We start from the raw sequence: 15,915 nt of genomic DNA on the forward strand, positions 1-15,915 counted from the left end.
AATATTGGCATTTTTGAGATGCAACCTCATACATAAATGACTGAATAGGTTGATTGACAGCGTCTCCCAAACCATTGCAGCACTACAGCGACACACATACCGGACCTTACATTAGTGAGTTAAAAGAACTCACAGTTGACATTTGGTTTCGCACTGGACAAGAACAGCAGTCTCCTGATGAAAGTCCTGGGGTTGTTTAACCAGACCATCCATCCCAAACCTCCTGCCTATACTGACTTTTCACTCTTTATACTACTTCTCCCCACTTCCTTCTTTGCAGCCAAATAATCATTACAGCCACTGGAGGTCGCCAGCTAACAACAAACGCAAATATGGGTTGCAAAAAGCTGCTTTCATTTTCGACCTATATGGTCAAATTATTGATGAGGAAAGACTCTTTTTTTTAGGTTTTATCCGATTCCAGCTGATTGAAAACCTTAATGCTCAGCAGCTAAAAATGGAGAGACACTCATCTCATTTTCTTGACCGCTTTATCCATGAGGGTTGCGGGGATGTTGCTGCTTTGTCCCCCCTTTCGGGGGGTTGCGGGGGTTCCTGGAGCCAATCCCAGTTTTCATGTGGGCGGAGGCCAGGGTGTATCCCTGGACGAGTTGCCAGCTCGTCGCAGGGCCCTTTCTGACGGCAGAGGCTGCCACCCAAGGTGCCAACTGCGCATCGGGAGCAATTTTGGGGTTCAGTATCTTGCTCAAGGATGCTTCAGCATGTGGCTCGGTTCCGCCCAGGGGGGCCGGGGTTCGAGCCAGCGACCTTGTGGTTGCTGGTCACCTGCTCTACCCACTGAGCTACAGCCACCCCCTCACACTGAGAGTAAAACAGGAAGATCAATTCTGTCCACTGATTCAGGGCAACAAAAGCAAACAATACCATCAAGCTATTGGCATGCAAGCCATTTTTGCACATGGTATTTACATTACATGTATTAAGTTTTGATACTTTGTGAGATACCAAAATATAACAGCAAACAGCACTTTTGCCAGATATTTTGAACATCTTGGAATAATTAAATCGTTAAAATTCAATATTGACATTTTAAAGCTGAAAACAAATCATAACAGGAAAACAAAAATAAAAATTGTCTCATGTACCTTTAATTTTCTCAGCTTTCCTGAAAATGAACTGGAGATGAATGATTTTCTGTTTTATGTGTGTGTATACTTGTCCGCAAGCATTGTGTGTGAGACCGCTTGCCAGAGAAAAAATGCTTAAGTATTCGGCCTATGAGACTTTGCCAGATTAGCGGTAATTGGCCAAGTCTTTCCCACATGCCCTGTGAAAGGTAGAGAGAGAGGGGAAGATATTGTTGCAGGGTGGTGATAGCTTGAATAGATTAGAGCCCTTTTATAGGCTGTTGAAGTCACTTTCGTGTCCCTCAACAATTACCATTAAAGTGCTCTCGAGCAGGGCGCCGCCGCTTCCTCCACCCCACGACTGTTCCGGAGGAACAGGAGCTGTGGATACTGTGGCTGCTTGTAGGTGTGAGAGTGTGAACGCCCCAGGAGGACAAGCTGTGTTCATTCTGCACGCTAAATGAGGTGGAAATGGTATTACACTTTTTCATCTCATGCCCAAAAACTGACCTTTTGAGAGATTTTCTTTCTGAAAAATTACCCAAATATATCAGGTCTTTACAAGCAAGAGGGACACCAAAAAAAATTGGCTTTGCCTATACTGAATTAAATGCCAGCATGCAGGATAATAGCAGCACAGCCAGTGGGTACTGAGACTCATTCCAATGATATCTCCTTTTATTATGGACTGCCCTGCCAGATGACTTTGCATTACTGTCGCTTTCAAGTATCGTCCTCTTAATGCATCAATATGTTTACATGCATACTGTCGTGCTCTTGCTGTAATCAAGTAAAGCACCTTCTGAGTCTGATTGAAATTGAAAGTGTGACCCTCTCTCCACCTACAAGCACTCCCCCAGACTGCTGCTGTAAATGGGCTACTTCATTTATGTGATGTTCTTAGTCAACGTGCCTTGTTAAATCAAGATTAACGTAATGGGGATACAGTATGGCTTTAGCCTCTAATGTTCTGCAGCCCCACTATTATTATGATTTCCAATGTCAGCTCGCCAGAAGTGATACAGTAATAATCTCCATCACAGCCTTGAGTCCGTAATGCACACATAATAGCACTGCTTTGTACTGGCGATACAGGTGATTCAGTCAGGGTAAGAGTGATGATGTGAAGAAGCAATTACACAGCATATCTTCATTTTTTTTTTTTTTTTCTGTATTACATGATGGAAAACCTCCAGTATAGCAAAATCGCAGTCAGGCATTTGTCTTACTTCACTTGGAGTAAAAATGTAATTACAGGCAGCATCAATGCATGCAAAGTCAAACTTAAATGGAGGTGAATTAAGTGAGATGGATACAACAAGTGTGAACTGAGGTGGAGGAAGTACTCAAGTATAAAACAATTCTCAGCTTAGGTTAGAAATTCATCTGATGCCGGAAAGCAGCAGCCAATGAGCTTCAAGCAGGACTCTATCCACATGACAAGCTGGATTTATATGCATGATATCATTTGTTAAAAAAAAAAAAATTGTAGAGAAATGATGGTAACCAAAGCCATTGATCTTAACTTCTATGATTATCAGCCTTCCTAAAATAGAGTTTTGATATCCCATTCCTTCTGAATTCATTACTGTGTCTATTAATTTGTCACCACTGTCTGTTCTTCAAGCTTGTCCTGACAATTTTTTTTGCTTACCCTTACCTGCAACTGCTAAAATAAGCATGAAACAGTGGAAATATTATTTTTTTTCTACTTCTCATTTAGCAACTATTCACTAAATAGATTGCTGTTTTTTTTATTTAGCGCTACGTTGAACCTGAAGATGAACTAGGTGCATTGGCTTGGGCTGTGACTTTCTCCAAATCCCCAAATACTTCCACGTACTGCTTCTCAGATGTTTTGGTGTTGCTACTGTCCTATTGTCCTCCATTTTTGTTGCATAATCAACACAATATTAACCTTAGCTTAGGTTACTGATAGGTCAATAGGGCCATCGGTCAAGCTGATAGTAAAGTTTTAGAACTTCAACAAACAGCATAATACGCTTATGGACTATACATTTCGAACAGGTTAGTACAGCTCGGATATGAACTTTCACCCCACACTCGCCTCACGTTGCCTGTGTCTTTGCCAAAAAGCTGCACATGAACACCCCACAAATAATACAGCCAACAGCCAACTAGGTCATACATTCTGGGCCTGCGTGAGAGTAAATACCACACCATACCACCAGGTGGCACTAGTCCGTTAACCGGAAGACTCAGGACCACGGATATACAAACCGATGTTATGACCACTCTTGCCAGCCAATTTAGCCACTTCTAACTGAGAACATACTGCTATAAAGCTGTCGATACCACTGGCATAAAACAGTGGAGGTGAAAAATAGGGAGAAACTGCGCTAAATATGTGAAATCACAGATACTACCATGACAGGCTCGGGGGGCTTTCCCTTTCTTTTTTCATCTCTCTTCTCATGCTTTAATTTGCTTAGCCAAACAGCCAATCAGAGACTTCACTCATCGACAGGCTGTGCCGTCAATTCCACATGCTTAAAAAGTCGCTTAGCAGGGTCGACTAGTGCAGGACACACCGTAAAAGCTAGGGCCACAGACGCTCATTGACGGCCCTAACATAGGCTAAGAGGAAGGGGGAAAAGGAGGGAAAGCAAGCTGACACCAGTTTATACTTTGACTAGATGTATTGTATGCTAGATAATGTTCAAGCAAGGTTAGTCGCTCCTATCTATCATCAACTGTTTTTACATTTCAGTCAAATATTTTCTACTGAGCTCCATGACAACTTGATTGATTTGTACACTGGTCGTTGCAGGTGGGAATAAAAATCAGCACATGAATTTTGACTCAGACCCACCTGAAGAAACACCACCACCTCACACAGCTAAAGTCACACTCTATCAGAAGTAAGCACTAAACAAGGGTTTAATTACTTTGATCAAATATTCTAATTTGAAGAACAATATAGAAAGAAGAACCCCATGTAGAATGTTAAATAATGAATAGTTAAAATATTTACATAACTGTGTAAAGAAAATATGCCAAAATATGGCAAAATTACACATTTGTGCAATGAAACATTTCATCAATATAATTTATAATTAACGCCAAGCAAACACAAACAGAATTGCTATAACGACGAAGCCAGTCAGAAGTTTTCTTTCTTTAATAGGAATCTTTTTGAAGCTGCTTTAAAAGAACGACTCTTCCTTCAAATTAGGCGATGATTAGAAGCCATGGAGTGCAGCACACGTCACCAAATCCTCTCATATTTAGAGTTTCTCAAAAGCCAAATTTATCATACTGGGACTTTCATGTTCAAATATGCTACGAAAGGACAAGCAGCGCCAAGACTTGGGACTGTGCCCAACAAACCAGCTCCAGCACAGAGAATTCAACTTTTTTTTTTTTTTTTTATGGACTGAATTTAAGAGTCTAGCGAAACCTGTCAAAACTATCAAGTGCAGCCATGGAGATGTGTTCTCAGAGTTAACCAAAATAAAGTTTTTACCTCCTAATTTGACATCTGGAAATCATCAAGAGGTGACTTGGAACAAATTTGTGGCGTGGCCTCTAGAGCTGCAGCATTGTCCTCTCTATAATACAGCTGACTCAGCTCAGCTTCCTGAGATGCACTTATACATACATGCATGCACGCAATCTACACACAGCCTGGAGCAAGAATTAAGTGCGATAATTGCTGACAAAACCGCAGAGACTTGACACCGTCTCACCAGAGAGGAAGAAGATGATGAGGCAAATGAAATAAGCACGCACACACTGCCACACACTCTCTCCCGCTGATACACTCTAACATGCACAGACAGCGTACGCTCACATGCACACTGATGAATTCATCGGCGGACTGAATAGCTTGAGGGTGCAAACTGTTCAAATGCTGCAGAACTATGCCACTTCAGTGCCAGGGGAGTTGAATGTTTTCCCGGCCGTCTGCAGATGCAGAGTGCCCCTCGTCTGGTGACGCGGTATTTGTCATTTGGGACAGCAACAACTGGAGCCATGGTGGGGCTGCGGTGGCTGATTTAAAGCGACAGGGACGCAAGGCCATCTTATTCATCACAGGGAGCTGCCCGCGCTCACTGACTTCCAAATAACCGTCGTATTTGCAGGCCCTGCCCCCAACACAACCCCACCTATCACCAGCTGATCTATGGCGTGTCAACAAACCCAAACAAGGTGTCATCACGCTGGGACAAATAGGCAACAACAGACTTAAGGGCAGGTGGTAATCCTTCTCGCATGCTTCAACTGTGTGCTCTTGGAGAATTCATTTCATTGTGCCCACAAGCTGCTGTACAAGCTGTACTCTAGTTCCCATATTTTATTTCCCCTCTGTGAGAACATCCTCTCTCCTTCTTTTCTCACCACCGCATTTGAACACAGTGTCAAAAAATACAGAAGTGTGTGGCCTTTAAAAAGAGCCCGCTGGGAGAGAAAAAAGAGAAACACTCAAAGAACGTCGTTCCCTGACCTCAGGCTGGATTTGGTGGATTTTGCCAACAGAGCCAAGCAAAAGAGCGAAATGGCATATTTTAGAAAGTTTCACACCATTTATTAACTCGCGCCCTACCTTGCTGAGCTGACTGGCCGGTGAGCCGCTGTTGTTGACAGTGTGGCATTTGAAGTTGAGCAACGATTCCCCCATGGCATCACGCTCCCTAATCCTGTCCTTGTCGGAGTGGGAGTGGCTGTCAGGGAGGGGCGAGGCGGCGGATGAGGGGGGCCGCTGAAGTGCCGTGCAGGACAGGCCGAGAAAGTTAGACGGCTGGATCAGAAAGGCCTCCAGAGCTATGTTAGCAGATACCTAGGAGGAGGGAGAGAGAGAGAGAGGGAAGGGTGGCGGGAGGAAGCAGGGGGGCAGAGATTTTTATATTAGTCATTTAACAGATGCTTTTATCCCAACTGACAGTGGAGAGGTTAAAAAAAAGACAGAAGCAGGAAGAAACAAAAGGAAGCAATTTATCTTTCTCTTGCCTTACTCTAGCTATCTGCTCAAGCCAGATTAACTTCTCATTATTCCAGGCTGCAAGAAAAAAGGTAAAGCTATGGGACATTTAGTCAGCTAATCAACCTTTGCCCTGCCTGTGTGTGTGGCCGAGAGTGTAACTGCTTCGAAGTCCAGCCATACCTTTGAAATGACCTGATTGTCTCCAGTCAGCGCCAGGTCAGCGATACGCTCCACGCACTGGACGATCCGAGTGCACGCCCGGGCCTCGTTCTGCGCCATCCACAGGACGTGCTCCTCCACGAGCATCATGTTACTGGCGATGTCTGATATGTAGTCCCCCAGCTGTGAGAACACAAGTAGACTTGTATGCAAAGGGATGGATTTTACACAGCTACACAAACTCTACGTACACACACACACACACACACACACACACGAGGAGGCAGGCTCATCATGCACATCAATCATATCCGCAACAACAGGCACATTTATAATCTCCAGTCAGAATTGTGAGGGAGGCAATGGTGGCTTCATTCATTATAGGAAGATTTAATTTAGATTAACAGCTCCAATGGGGCATAATCACTTCCTTGGGATGGCAGTTCACTATTTACTTACTGTACGTTTCATTGTTGCTTCATTCAACTGTTCTTTATTGGATAAATGGGGGTGGGCTCATCAGCATTGTCTAAGGAATGATAAAACTCTGAGTATCTCCTAATAATATCTCCTCCCGAGTGACCCATGATGAGTAATTGGAGCTAATATTGATTCTTTTCACTGACTAAGCTCAACACCCTTCCCCTCGCAAAACCCTGACCTTCAGCGTGATATAAAGCCCTCCCATTGCCTCTTGCGACAGACTGAAGAATAGTTCACTTCAGGTAAAACAAGAGTTGCCCAAAAAGAGATACATCTTCATAACCATAATTGTCATTCTGGTCCAACACCGCCATGGTCAAGAGGAAAGCATATGAGGTGAAAAGTTAAGCTGTCTGGAATCGATTGAGGGATTGAAGCCAGAACAGCAGCATGTCTCCATGTCTCTTTGGGCAGCCCCTGCTGTCTATCGCTGATGTCCACTGAAGTGTCCTTTTCTGTTCGATAAATTTGGGCTCTTGAGAAGTCAGGGTTACCTCTGGATGAGCTGTTGATCCTTCCTTAAGGAAATGGCAAGTCATTGCTTTCCAAAAACTGTGAACGAGCACATACGTAAATGCTGTCACAACAGGAGAAGCTGCTAACAGTAGGAGAATAGCAAATCTCCTTCAATTGCATGTTGGTGATTTGAAAAAGCAGTAAAATATTGGGCTCATTGCAAGCTGAGCTGGAGCTGGAGTCAGAAAGACAAGATGATGGCCAAAGACAGACTGCGCTATAATTATTTTCAAAGCAGGTTTTCAAACAGTGAGGCAGATCTCAACAGGGGGGAGTGGGAGAGTTGAAGGGGGGGCATGAAGGGAGAGGTGCGAGGCATGAAGCTGCAATTTGCGTAAAAAATTTAATTCCTTTTCAGACTAACTTGGTTCTCTGAACACACACATGATACAAGCATTTTTCATTCCAGGGTTTCAGGGGATATTAAAAATCTGCTTGGAAATAATAAAATAAAGACACTCCTTATGACTCCTCAAAATCATCACATTTTTAAGCTTTTATCAGTATCAAATTTATCCAGAGGCAGTTTTCTATGCATCCATGGGCGTCATGCCAACAGTAATCGGTAGTGGCTTATTCAACAAACTTGTAATGTTTTTAACTGATGTGATGGTCTGGTAGAGGTCTACTGCTGGAACAAGGGCTAACATTATGCTTATGTCAGCTATAATAGCTAACGTAAGGTTATATGTGAAAAATAATGGCAGCAATAATAGTTTAAACCACCCCCCAGCCTCGTGAGAGAACAAAATATCAAAGAGGCACACTGGTCAGACAGTCAGTATAAGGTTTATGGATTTGTTGACAGTCCACCAGCCCACCGGGACTTGTCACAGTATGCAAGATGGCTTAGTTTTCATGTTATGCTGTAAACTGGCTGTGATGTATTTGTGTGTGTTCACTCTTACGTCTCTACGTTTCCCCACCAGCCTCGTCAGTCTCTCAACCAGGTGTGTGACAAAGATGACATCCATGACATCGTTGAAGTGTGCCGCCCTGCTGGTGAAGGCCACCAACTGCTGGCCTAAAGGCTGAGCATTGGTGGTATTAATAGTTATCTGGAATAAGAAAGAAAACATGCAGTAATGCTCAGAGAGGACAATCGCACAGTCCATCATCACAATTCAACAGAGACATTAACATGAAACCACTTTGACAGCATATAATAAATAATAAATCACTGTAATGCTATTTCATGCTATGCATGTAGTTGTGTGAACTTGATTAATGCGGTACAGTAATCCCATGAGTAATGTTGAAAGAAAGAGCTCTTCATCAGTCAGCTTGTATTATGTATATAAAGGCTACATGTACAGATCTGCAAATACCTGCAGGCTACAGATGAATCAGTGGAGATGTTAGTTTCTATATTCTAAGAATATCAAACAATGCCTTTAGGCCGAGGAGGTTGGTAAATATGTCAACATGTTGAACATCACACTAAAGTTGCTAAATTAAAGCTGATTAACTGACAGAGGAAAACAGTGTGGGGTAGAATATGTGAATGAAGTCCTCCATGTGAACTGATACCTGTGTGAGTTCATGCAGCACGCGGGTCAGTTCACTGGCATACGGGCACTGAGTGTAGTCCTCTTCAGCCCAGCGTCCATTCCTGTCGCAGCGCCGCCACGCCTTCTTTTCCCTCTGGCCAGAAGGGTGAGGAGCACTGCCAGAGGGGTGGGGGGCAGAGCCAAAGGTGGCAGGCGCACAGGGCTGGAAGGCCAGGATGCCGGCTAAAGTCTTTGGCCACCTGCCACATGAGATATCTCTGAATTATCAGTGAGTTTAGGAATCTACACTCACTGCACCAGATGGCAATTTCATACTCCCTGTACTCTGGAAATTATTAATTTGCATATTTGATTTACAGCTAGCTCTAATTGTTTTTGCAGATGACAACCAGATTCTGATACTTGATTGTGAAACAATGTGTTTTCTTATTAATGACTTCTGATTTAATTAGCTTTATTTACCAACTTTATTAATTAATGTTATTGTCTCTCCAGACTTTTGCACAATGAAACTAAACAATGTTAGAATGCAAAGGGGTAACATCACTACTGTTGATGGGGAGTAATATCCAACCTGTGGTTACAGTTGAATAATGTATTTTGTGGCTCTGGATGAGGTTTCTTAAGTCTGAAAAGAGAAATTGGCTTGGAGACATGAGAATTAAAATGCAGTGTGTAATTTTTGCCGTGAGGACAATTAAAACAAAATAAAAGACGTAATGTGGGATCATGGGAGTCTTCATTGTTTAACAAAAACCATTGGCGATGGAAATCTATCTGCATGACTCATGAAAAGACGTTCACCACCGAGGTAATGTTTTAAAGTTTTATTCTTGTTAGTCTTAGTCAAGTTTGACAACTTCCTTCCTCACACTTGGACTCTCTCCTGGAAGTTTTAGCCACAGGTGACCAAATGAAACACACCATTACCCGGAGGAAAATGACAGATTTCTCTGGGTTTGAACTTTATTGAAAATATCTAGAATAATGAAAGTATGCAACTAAAAATATATAACACAGGTCTAGTCACATATAACCAATATTAGGGGCTAAAAGTTGGGATAAGCTTCTGCTGCTCAATGATGACCATTAATTCTTTCAACTTTATAAAGGTGCAATACTAAATTGCTGGAGCGGCCCTTTAAAGGGGCTCCATGTAACAGTTTGAGGCAATTTATATGTATTATTCACTTCTACGATTGGCAATATGTGAGCAGATTGTAACCTGACGTGAACAATGAGACCTTTCCCGTCTCTCCCTGTTGCCTGTACAAGCCTTTGGACGATTTGTTTAAACCGACCAGCTTCCAGCACGACGCAGAAGTTCCACAGAGCCCCTTTAAAGTGCACCGCAGATGAAAGAGAAACGATGTACGAATGCAGTGGAGACCTGTTCTTGCCTTTTTCTTCCTAGAGGGGAAATTCAGGCTAAAAGAGTAATTACAAGTGTTGTTTGTACGGCCGTGTAAAGTTCACTGAAGTCTCCTCTGAAGCAAGAAATGAGACTGCGTCAATAATGTCATCAAGAGCCAAGTCTTGGAGTTGCTTTACTGACCAACCTGTGATAGGGGTGATTTTACGGGGAAATGGAAAAGTTTCATTTTCTGGGCAATGCCTGTTCCAGTTTCAATAAAATGAGGCTTATTTAAGTGTAAAAAGTCAGCCAAACATTCATAGTCCACTATGTTAGCCTCAATTTCCTAGATAATAAAAGAACTCCAGGTTTGTATTTTTTTGGCGCTCTTGTAGATTAAAGGTTGTATTTCTGTGCTTCTGCAGCAGCAGGAAAGAGTTGTTTGTGCTCACACATATTGATCAATTCGTCTGCAATCGGAACAGCAAACGTGTCTAATGTTTTCGGTTTTTCTCCTTAAGGCAATGTCAAAATCCTACAGCATATAAAGTAGCAGAGGTAATGCTTAATGTGGCAATGCTTTTGACTTCATATAAATGAAAATAGAGGAGCAGTGCACTCAGGAGGCTGGTAATCTGTTCTGAGGGTACAGACCTGCCATCTCTCTGCTCCCCACCCCATCCTCTTTTTTTTCCTCTCTTTTCAGCCACGTTGTTGCAGCAGCAGCAGCAGCTACTTAGTAATAAATGGCGTTAATTTCGCCCCCAACAAAAAAGGGGACTCATTTTACAGCCCATTACTCCAATGCTCCGGCAGAAACAAAGCCGCCGTGCCTGCTGCACTGGGAAGTCGGCTGTAATGTAAGGCAGCTACAAGGGATCGTACACAACAGCAGCTCACCCGTGCGGGAGGAGAAGGTGAGGAGGAGAGGATGTGAGCTTGTGCATACTACTACAAGGTTACAAGGTGGTCACAAGGATTAGAGGACATGTGGAAAGAGGATAGATTGGGGGCAACAAGATGTGTGCAATTTGTATGTGAAACCTCAGTCATGGTAACAACTCTCCCTTTATAGTCTTGCTAAGAAGCATTGAACCGTACTGTTGGTGGGAGTTTTCATATCACACATCCACTTATTATTAAAATATATGGGGCTCTACTGTATATACTCAATTCTAGTTTTTTACAGTTGATGAGCTGCTTGTGGTGCATGGCAGGCCAGGTGTGGCATATTTTTGTTAAGTCTGACAAAAAACAGCAAGAACCAGTCTTAAGGACCTGAACTGTACTGTACATGGAGAGATAATAGCAGAGATGGTGTGCGCTCTGATTACACTATCAGTTTTTACACAGCAGACTCCGTAATTGGGAATATTTCTGGTGACTTTTATTATAATGTGGTTCAACTATTGTCTATTTTTGCTGGAAACCTCCTGGTATGTGCTTTGAAAAACAGTGATTACTGTCTATTACCACTTATTACACAAAACTAGTCGGCAAAGGAAGAGTACACTTCTCTTTTTTTTCTTTTTTTTTTTTTACCTGAGGCAACAGCTTGATAGAGACATTGATACCGCTCTCTTGTCTGTATGTACACGGATAATTTTAGATAGAAAGCATTGGTTGAAATTGACTATCGACTATAGCCTTTAGGCTTATGTTGACATTGCACAACCAAAGTTGTAGAATATTGTGAGGACTGGACCAGGCAGCAAATTACATTCTCTACTATTTCTTATTAATGTCCGTGGTCTTTATGATATAGCCTCGAGGTTTTGCCCTCAAAGTGCACCAGGTTGATGCCCTAACTTTTAAATGTTCAACATTTTCTGTGGGAGCAGATCCCATGAGAAACACTGCAGATAAGAAGTTACAGCCAGTGGCCACACAAATACCACTGAAAATAGGTGGTTGACTCTGAAACAGGGAAGAGTAGAAAGGACCTCATCAGACTATATCCAGAATATGTGAAACTTGTTGTCTTAATAACATTCTGGATGAGACACCTTGTTTTTCAGAGTGAGACATCTCGCTTCTTTCTCATCTCTGTCGAGGTGCACATCTGCAGGACTGATCAGGCAGCTGGGAAGTAGCTTGGTGGTTATTTATTTATTTGTTTATTTTTACATCTTTTACTTCAGTCTCTCTTGCAAAGTCTACACCGACTGGTTGATGTTTGAGCACTGCTTGAACGGAGAAGGATGCAAAAGTATCAACAAGCCAGCTTCAAACTTCAAACAGCGTGCATCATAGGATTGCAGTGGAAAAGGGGCGGAAATTTGCGTGTCCACCTGGATGTCATGTTTTTGTCGCAGCCAATTGGAGCTGGACCTGTGTCAGAGCCACTTTACTGTATGCCCCAGACCTCAGTCTTGAGAGTCTGTGTTCAGCCGAGTTCACTCTCAGGTTGCTAAATCCTGTTGAGGTCCTGGTTCAGGCAAACTGTCTCCAAGGCTAACTGAGCCAGGGGCTAATTAGCTAGGCCAAGAATAACTAGCAAAGAGCAGCAGTTGTCACATACTCTGGTGATCTTCTGTCTCCCATATTTTTGTAGCTACCCTCAAATTCTGCCCATATGCCCAGCGAGACCTGACTCACCTGAAGTCACCCTTGTTGTTGTTGACTCTGTCAGCTGGGCAGTACGGCGCCGACGTCTCCAGGACAACTATCTCCATTTGCTGAGAGGTGTTGCCACGGGAACTGGTCACCAGGCACTCCCAGATGCCAGCGATACCCACGTCGATGTTGGAGAGGATGACCTCACTGTAGGAGAACATAGGCATGTGTTTGGATTACGTGTCTGTGTTCAAATGATCTGTGAAGGTTTGTACAAGTTGCTGGATTAGAATTTAGTCTTGAGTTGAGGGTTAAATATAGACTGGGGGTTGTATTAGTGTTGGGACTTGAATTAAGGGTAGTCTGGATTATTTTTGGAACAGGCTAAGGATTAAAGTTAGTAATGCAGTGGATACCGTCAAGGTTAGCGCAACATCTTCAGGAAGCAGTCAGCTGAAGCTGCTCCTCACGACTGGAATAATAAAAATGTGTGTGCCTGTTTGTGCAACCCAAAATCGGATTCATTCAAAAGACCCTTGTGCGTGTATGTATGTGCATGCATTGGTTTAAAATGTTGGCCGTGATGTAAGATCATCATTACTCATGCTTATCTTTCCTACTTTGTCACAGCGATTCCTATCTCAATGGAAAATGCCTGATTAAACAAAGGATGGTGAAACAGTGACAAAGAGCCAATGCAGGCCATTTGCCAAGACGGCTAATCTTGAGGATTTTACTCCTTATGAAAAAAAAAAGACGAAAAGCCGGCGGAGATTGCTAAGCAACCGGCATTATCACCATGGAAATGCTGCCTCCTTGAGAAATGCCAACTGTTTAATTTCCAAATACAATCCAGTTGTAGTCAAATATACACTTTGCTTTGTGTGTACTTAAGGAGCTAATGCCTTATTTTGTTGATTTAATTAAGCCGCGTGTGTTCATAATACAAGTCACAATGTACGCACACAACACTGTATAAAGTTTTTAAATGCGACTTAGGGAACAATGCTCCACAGACGGGGATGTATGACAGTTGACTTTAAAAATGAGAAGTGACAGGCTGGACAAGAAACTGAAATCTTTCAGAGTAAAGATGATTAGCGGCTGAGCGGCTCTGATGTGGAGAAGCTGTAATCCCACAGAATGATTCTCAGCGGGTGTGAGAGAAATATTTATTCGGAAACATTAAATGCCTTTATTTTGTCTGCTTCTCTCTCTTCTCCCTTTTCTGTCTCAATACACCCTAGTGTACACTGCTAGTACAATTATTTTAGGCCTGAGCCTGCTCCAGCATGCACTGGGTGAACGGCAGTGAAACACTGTGGCCTATCACAGACTAACACATTAACAGAAACACACTCACACCTACAGGCAATTTTCAATTCACTTGACCCGCATGTGTTTGGAATATGGAAGAGAACCGGAGCGGCTAACCCACATCAACACAGGAAGAACTTGCAGAGAAGGGCCCAGTTGAAGTGTTACCTATTCAACCTTGGGTTGCACATCAAGGGTGGAGAGAGGAGCGGTGATTGTGAGGAACAGCCAGCGTGAGGTAAAAGAGGCAGACTCAAAACACAATGTTACTTGTGACTGCATTGCATTCTGGTCTACTGGCTGCAAAAATTGGCAGCCTTGCCTCCTCTACTGTGGATTTTTCCCTGTGGCCTATGGATTTTGATCATCAGTCCCAAATAGTGCCCTTAGACAGAGGATTTTGCTCTTTGATTCTGACTGACACATTAACATGACCTTCACAGTTGATGTTTCAGACAACAAATTGCATTATTTTGATGCCCTGTTGTATGCACTTGTAAAGCTAACAGTGAGAAAAAACAGTGAGTCTACAGACATGGTATGAGCATGCTAACATGCTAATAATGAAAATGATAATAGCAAGTATAATGTTTATCATATTAACCATCTTGGTTTAGCATATTAGCATGCTATAATTTGCTTATTAACACACAACACAAGTAGAGCTGATGCTGATGGGAATGTCATTAGTTATGCAGGTATTTGGTCCAACACCAAAGTATTAGTCAGATTAAAATTTGATTAAAAACTGGTGATGGCTCACCAAGATATTTCACTACGAGCCTCAAATGTCGACCTCATGATTGTGCTAGATGAAAACAAACATGGAGGGGAGATCGCCAAGGTCAGTAGGATTCATCCTTTGAGGACCAGGACTATCTGTACAAAATGTGGCAATCTACCCAATAGTTGTTGAGATATTTGACTTTGGACCAGAGGTGCCAAAACCTTTTCCCTTTGAGGGCCAAAAGTGACACTTACTGGTGGACCATGGGCCAAAAGCAAGCACATATTGTCAAGATGCAAAATGTTACAATACAGAAGCCCTGAGAGGAGGAAAAATGAGAAAAAAAGTGTCTGACCTTAATAAGTTTGTTCTCTTGTGTTGATTTAAAAAATGTTTTGCCTGGATAATCTTTCTAAGTTATCTAAAAAAACATGAAAAACAGGCTTTTGAGTACTAGGGTCCCAAGTTCCCTTAATTTAACTGGCTTCCTGCATAAAGTGCTCAGATTATGAAAAATAATTATTAATTTGGGATCCTGCATTATCAAAGGACATTTTACTTCACAAAAAATAAGACAGCATAAACAGTGATTCATATTGTAATTTTTTTTTAAATTAAATTTGCTAAAATCATCTGGCAAGCCAAATCAAATCTTATGGCGGGCAAACTGTGCTGCTAACATGGCTAAAAATGATAATACACTGGTGTCAACATTGCAGTGTAACTTTATGGGGCTGACAGATATACAGTATTTGCTTTTAACTATGCACATGATGACTGCCAAGCGTATCCTGTGTCTGTTTAGAGTGTTGGTCGTGCACATCCTCAGTTGCTTGTATGAACGTATAGTGTAGGGCTGTGTGGGGTGTGATAGGGTCAGGGATCGGTCGGCACATCGGCAGAAAACACAGACAATTTTAAGACACGTTACAAATTCATGTATGGGCTGTCATCGTGACAAAGCACGCTTGTCAAAATAGCTGGTGACAGATCAGTAGACCATTTTAGAAGTGATTGTGGAAAAATAAACTGAAACAAGTCCAAGACTGTTGACGTCTGTTCATGATGGAAAATATTGAAAAAACGCAGTGGGGACAGTGCCAATGACCTGTTTTTCCCACAAGTCATCAGACGCCTGAGTTGACAAAGAAACTTTATCAGTCAACAGTCCGCTGGAAACAATTTTCCACAAAAAAGTGTTTTACATCGAGTTCCTCTGGATGTGAGCAATTACGCAACCGGATGTATGTGAACACAGC

At 42.4% G+C, this 15,915-nt stretch overlaps 1 protein-coding gene across 1 annotated transcript in view; it reads right to left on the reverse strand.

The window, feature by feature from the left end:
* The window catches only part of adgra1b (adhesion G protein-coupled receptor A1b), a 175,473-nt gene that overhangs the window by 109,705 nt on the left and 49,853 nt on the right, over positions 1–15,915 (reverse strand). The window contains exons 8-12 of the mRNA XM_073481241.1: positions 12,655–12,819; positions 8,722–8,941; positions 8,100–8,249; positions 6,214–6,375; positions 5,656–5,889 (exon numbers count right to left, since the gene is read on the reverse strand). Of these exons, the coding sequence (XP_073337342.1) occupies positions 5,656–5,889; positions 6,214–6,375; positions 8,100–8,249; positions 8,722–8,941; positions 12,655–12,819 (931 nt within the window). The remainder of the gene's footprint in view (positions 1–5,655; positions 5,890–6,213; positions 6,376–8,099; positions 8,250–8,721; positions 8,942–12,654; positions 12,820–15,915) is intronic.

This window comes from Pagrus major, chromosome 15 (assembly GCF_040436345.1).
Source record: "Pagrus major chromosome 15, Pma_NU_1.0".
NCBI lineage: Eukaryota > Metazoa > Chordata > Actinopteri > Spariformes > Sparidae > Pagrus > Pagrus major.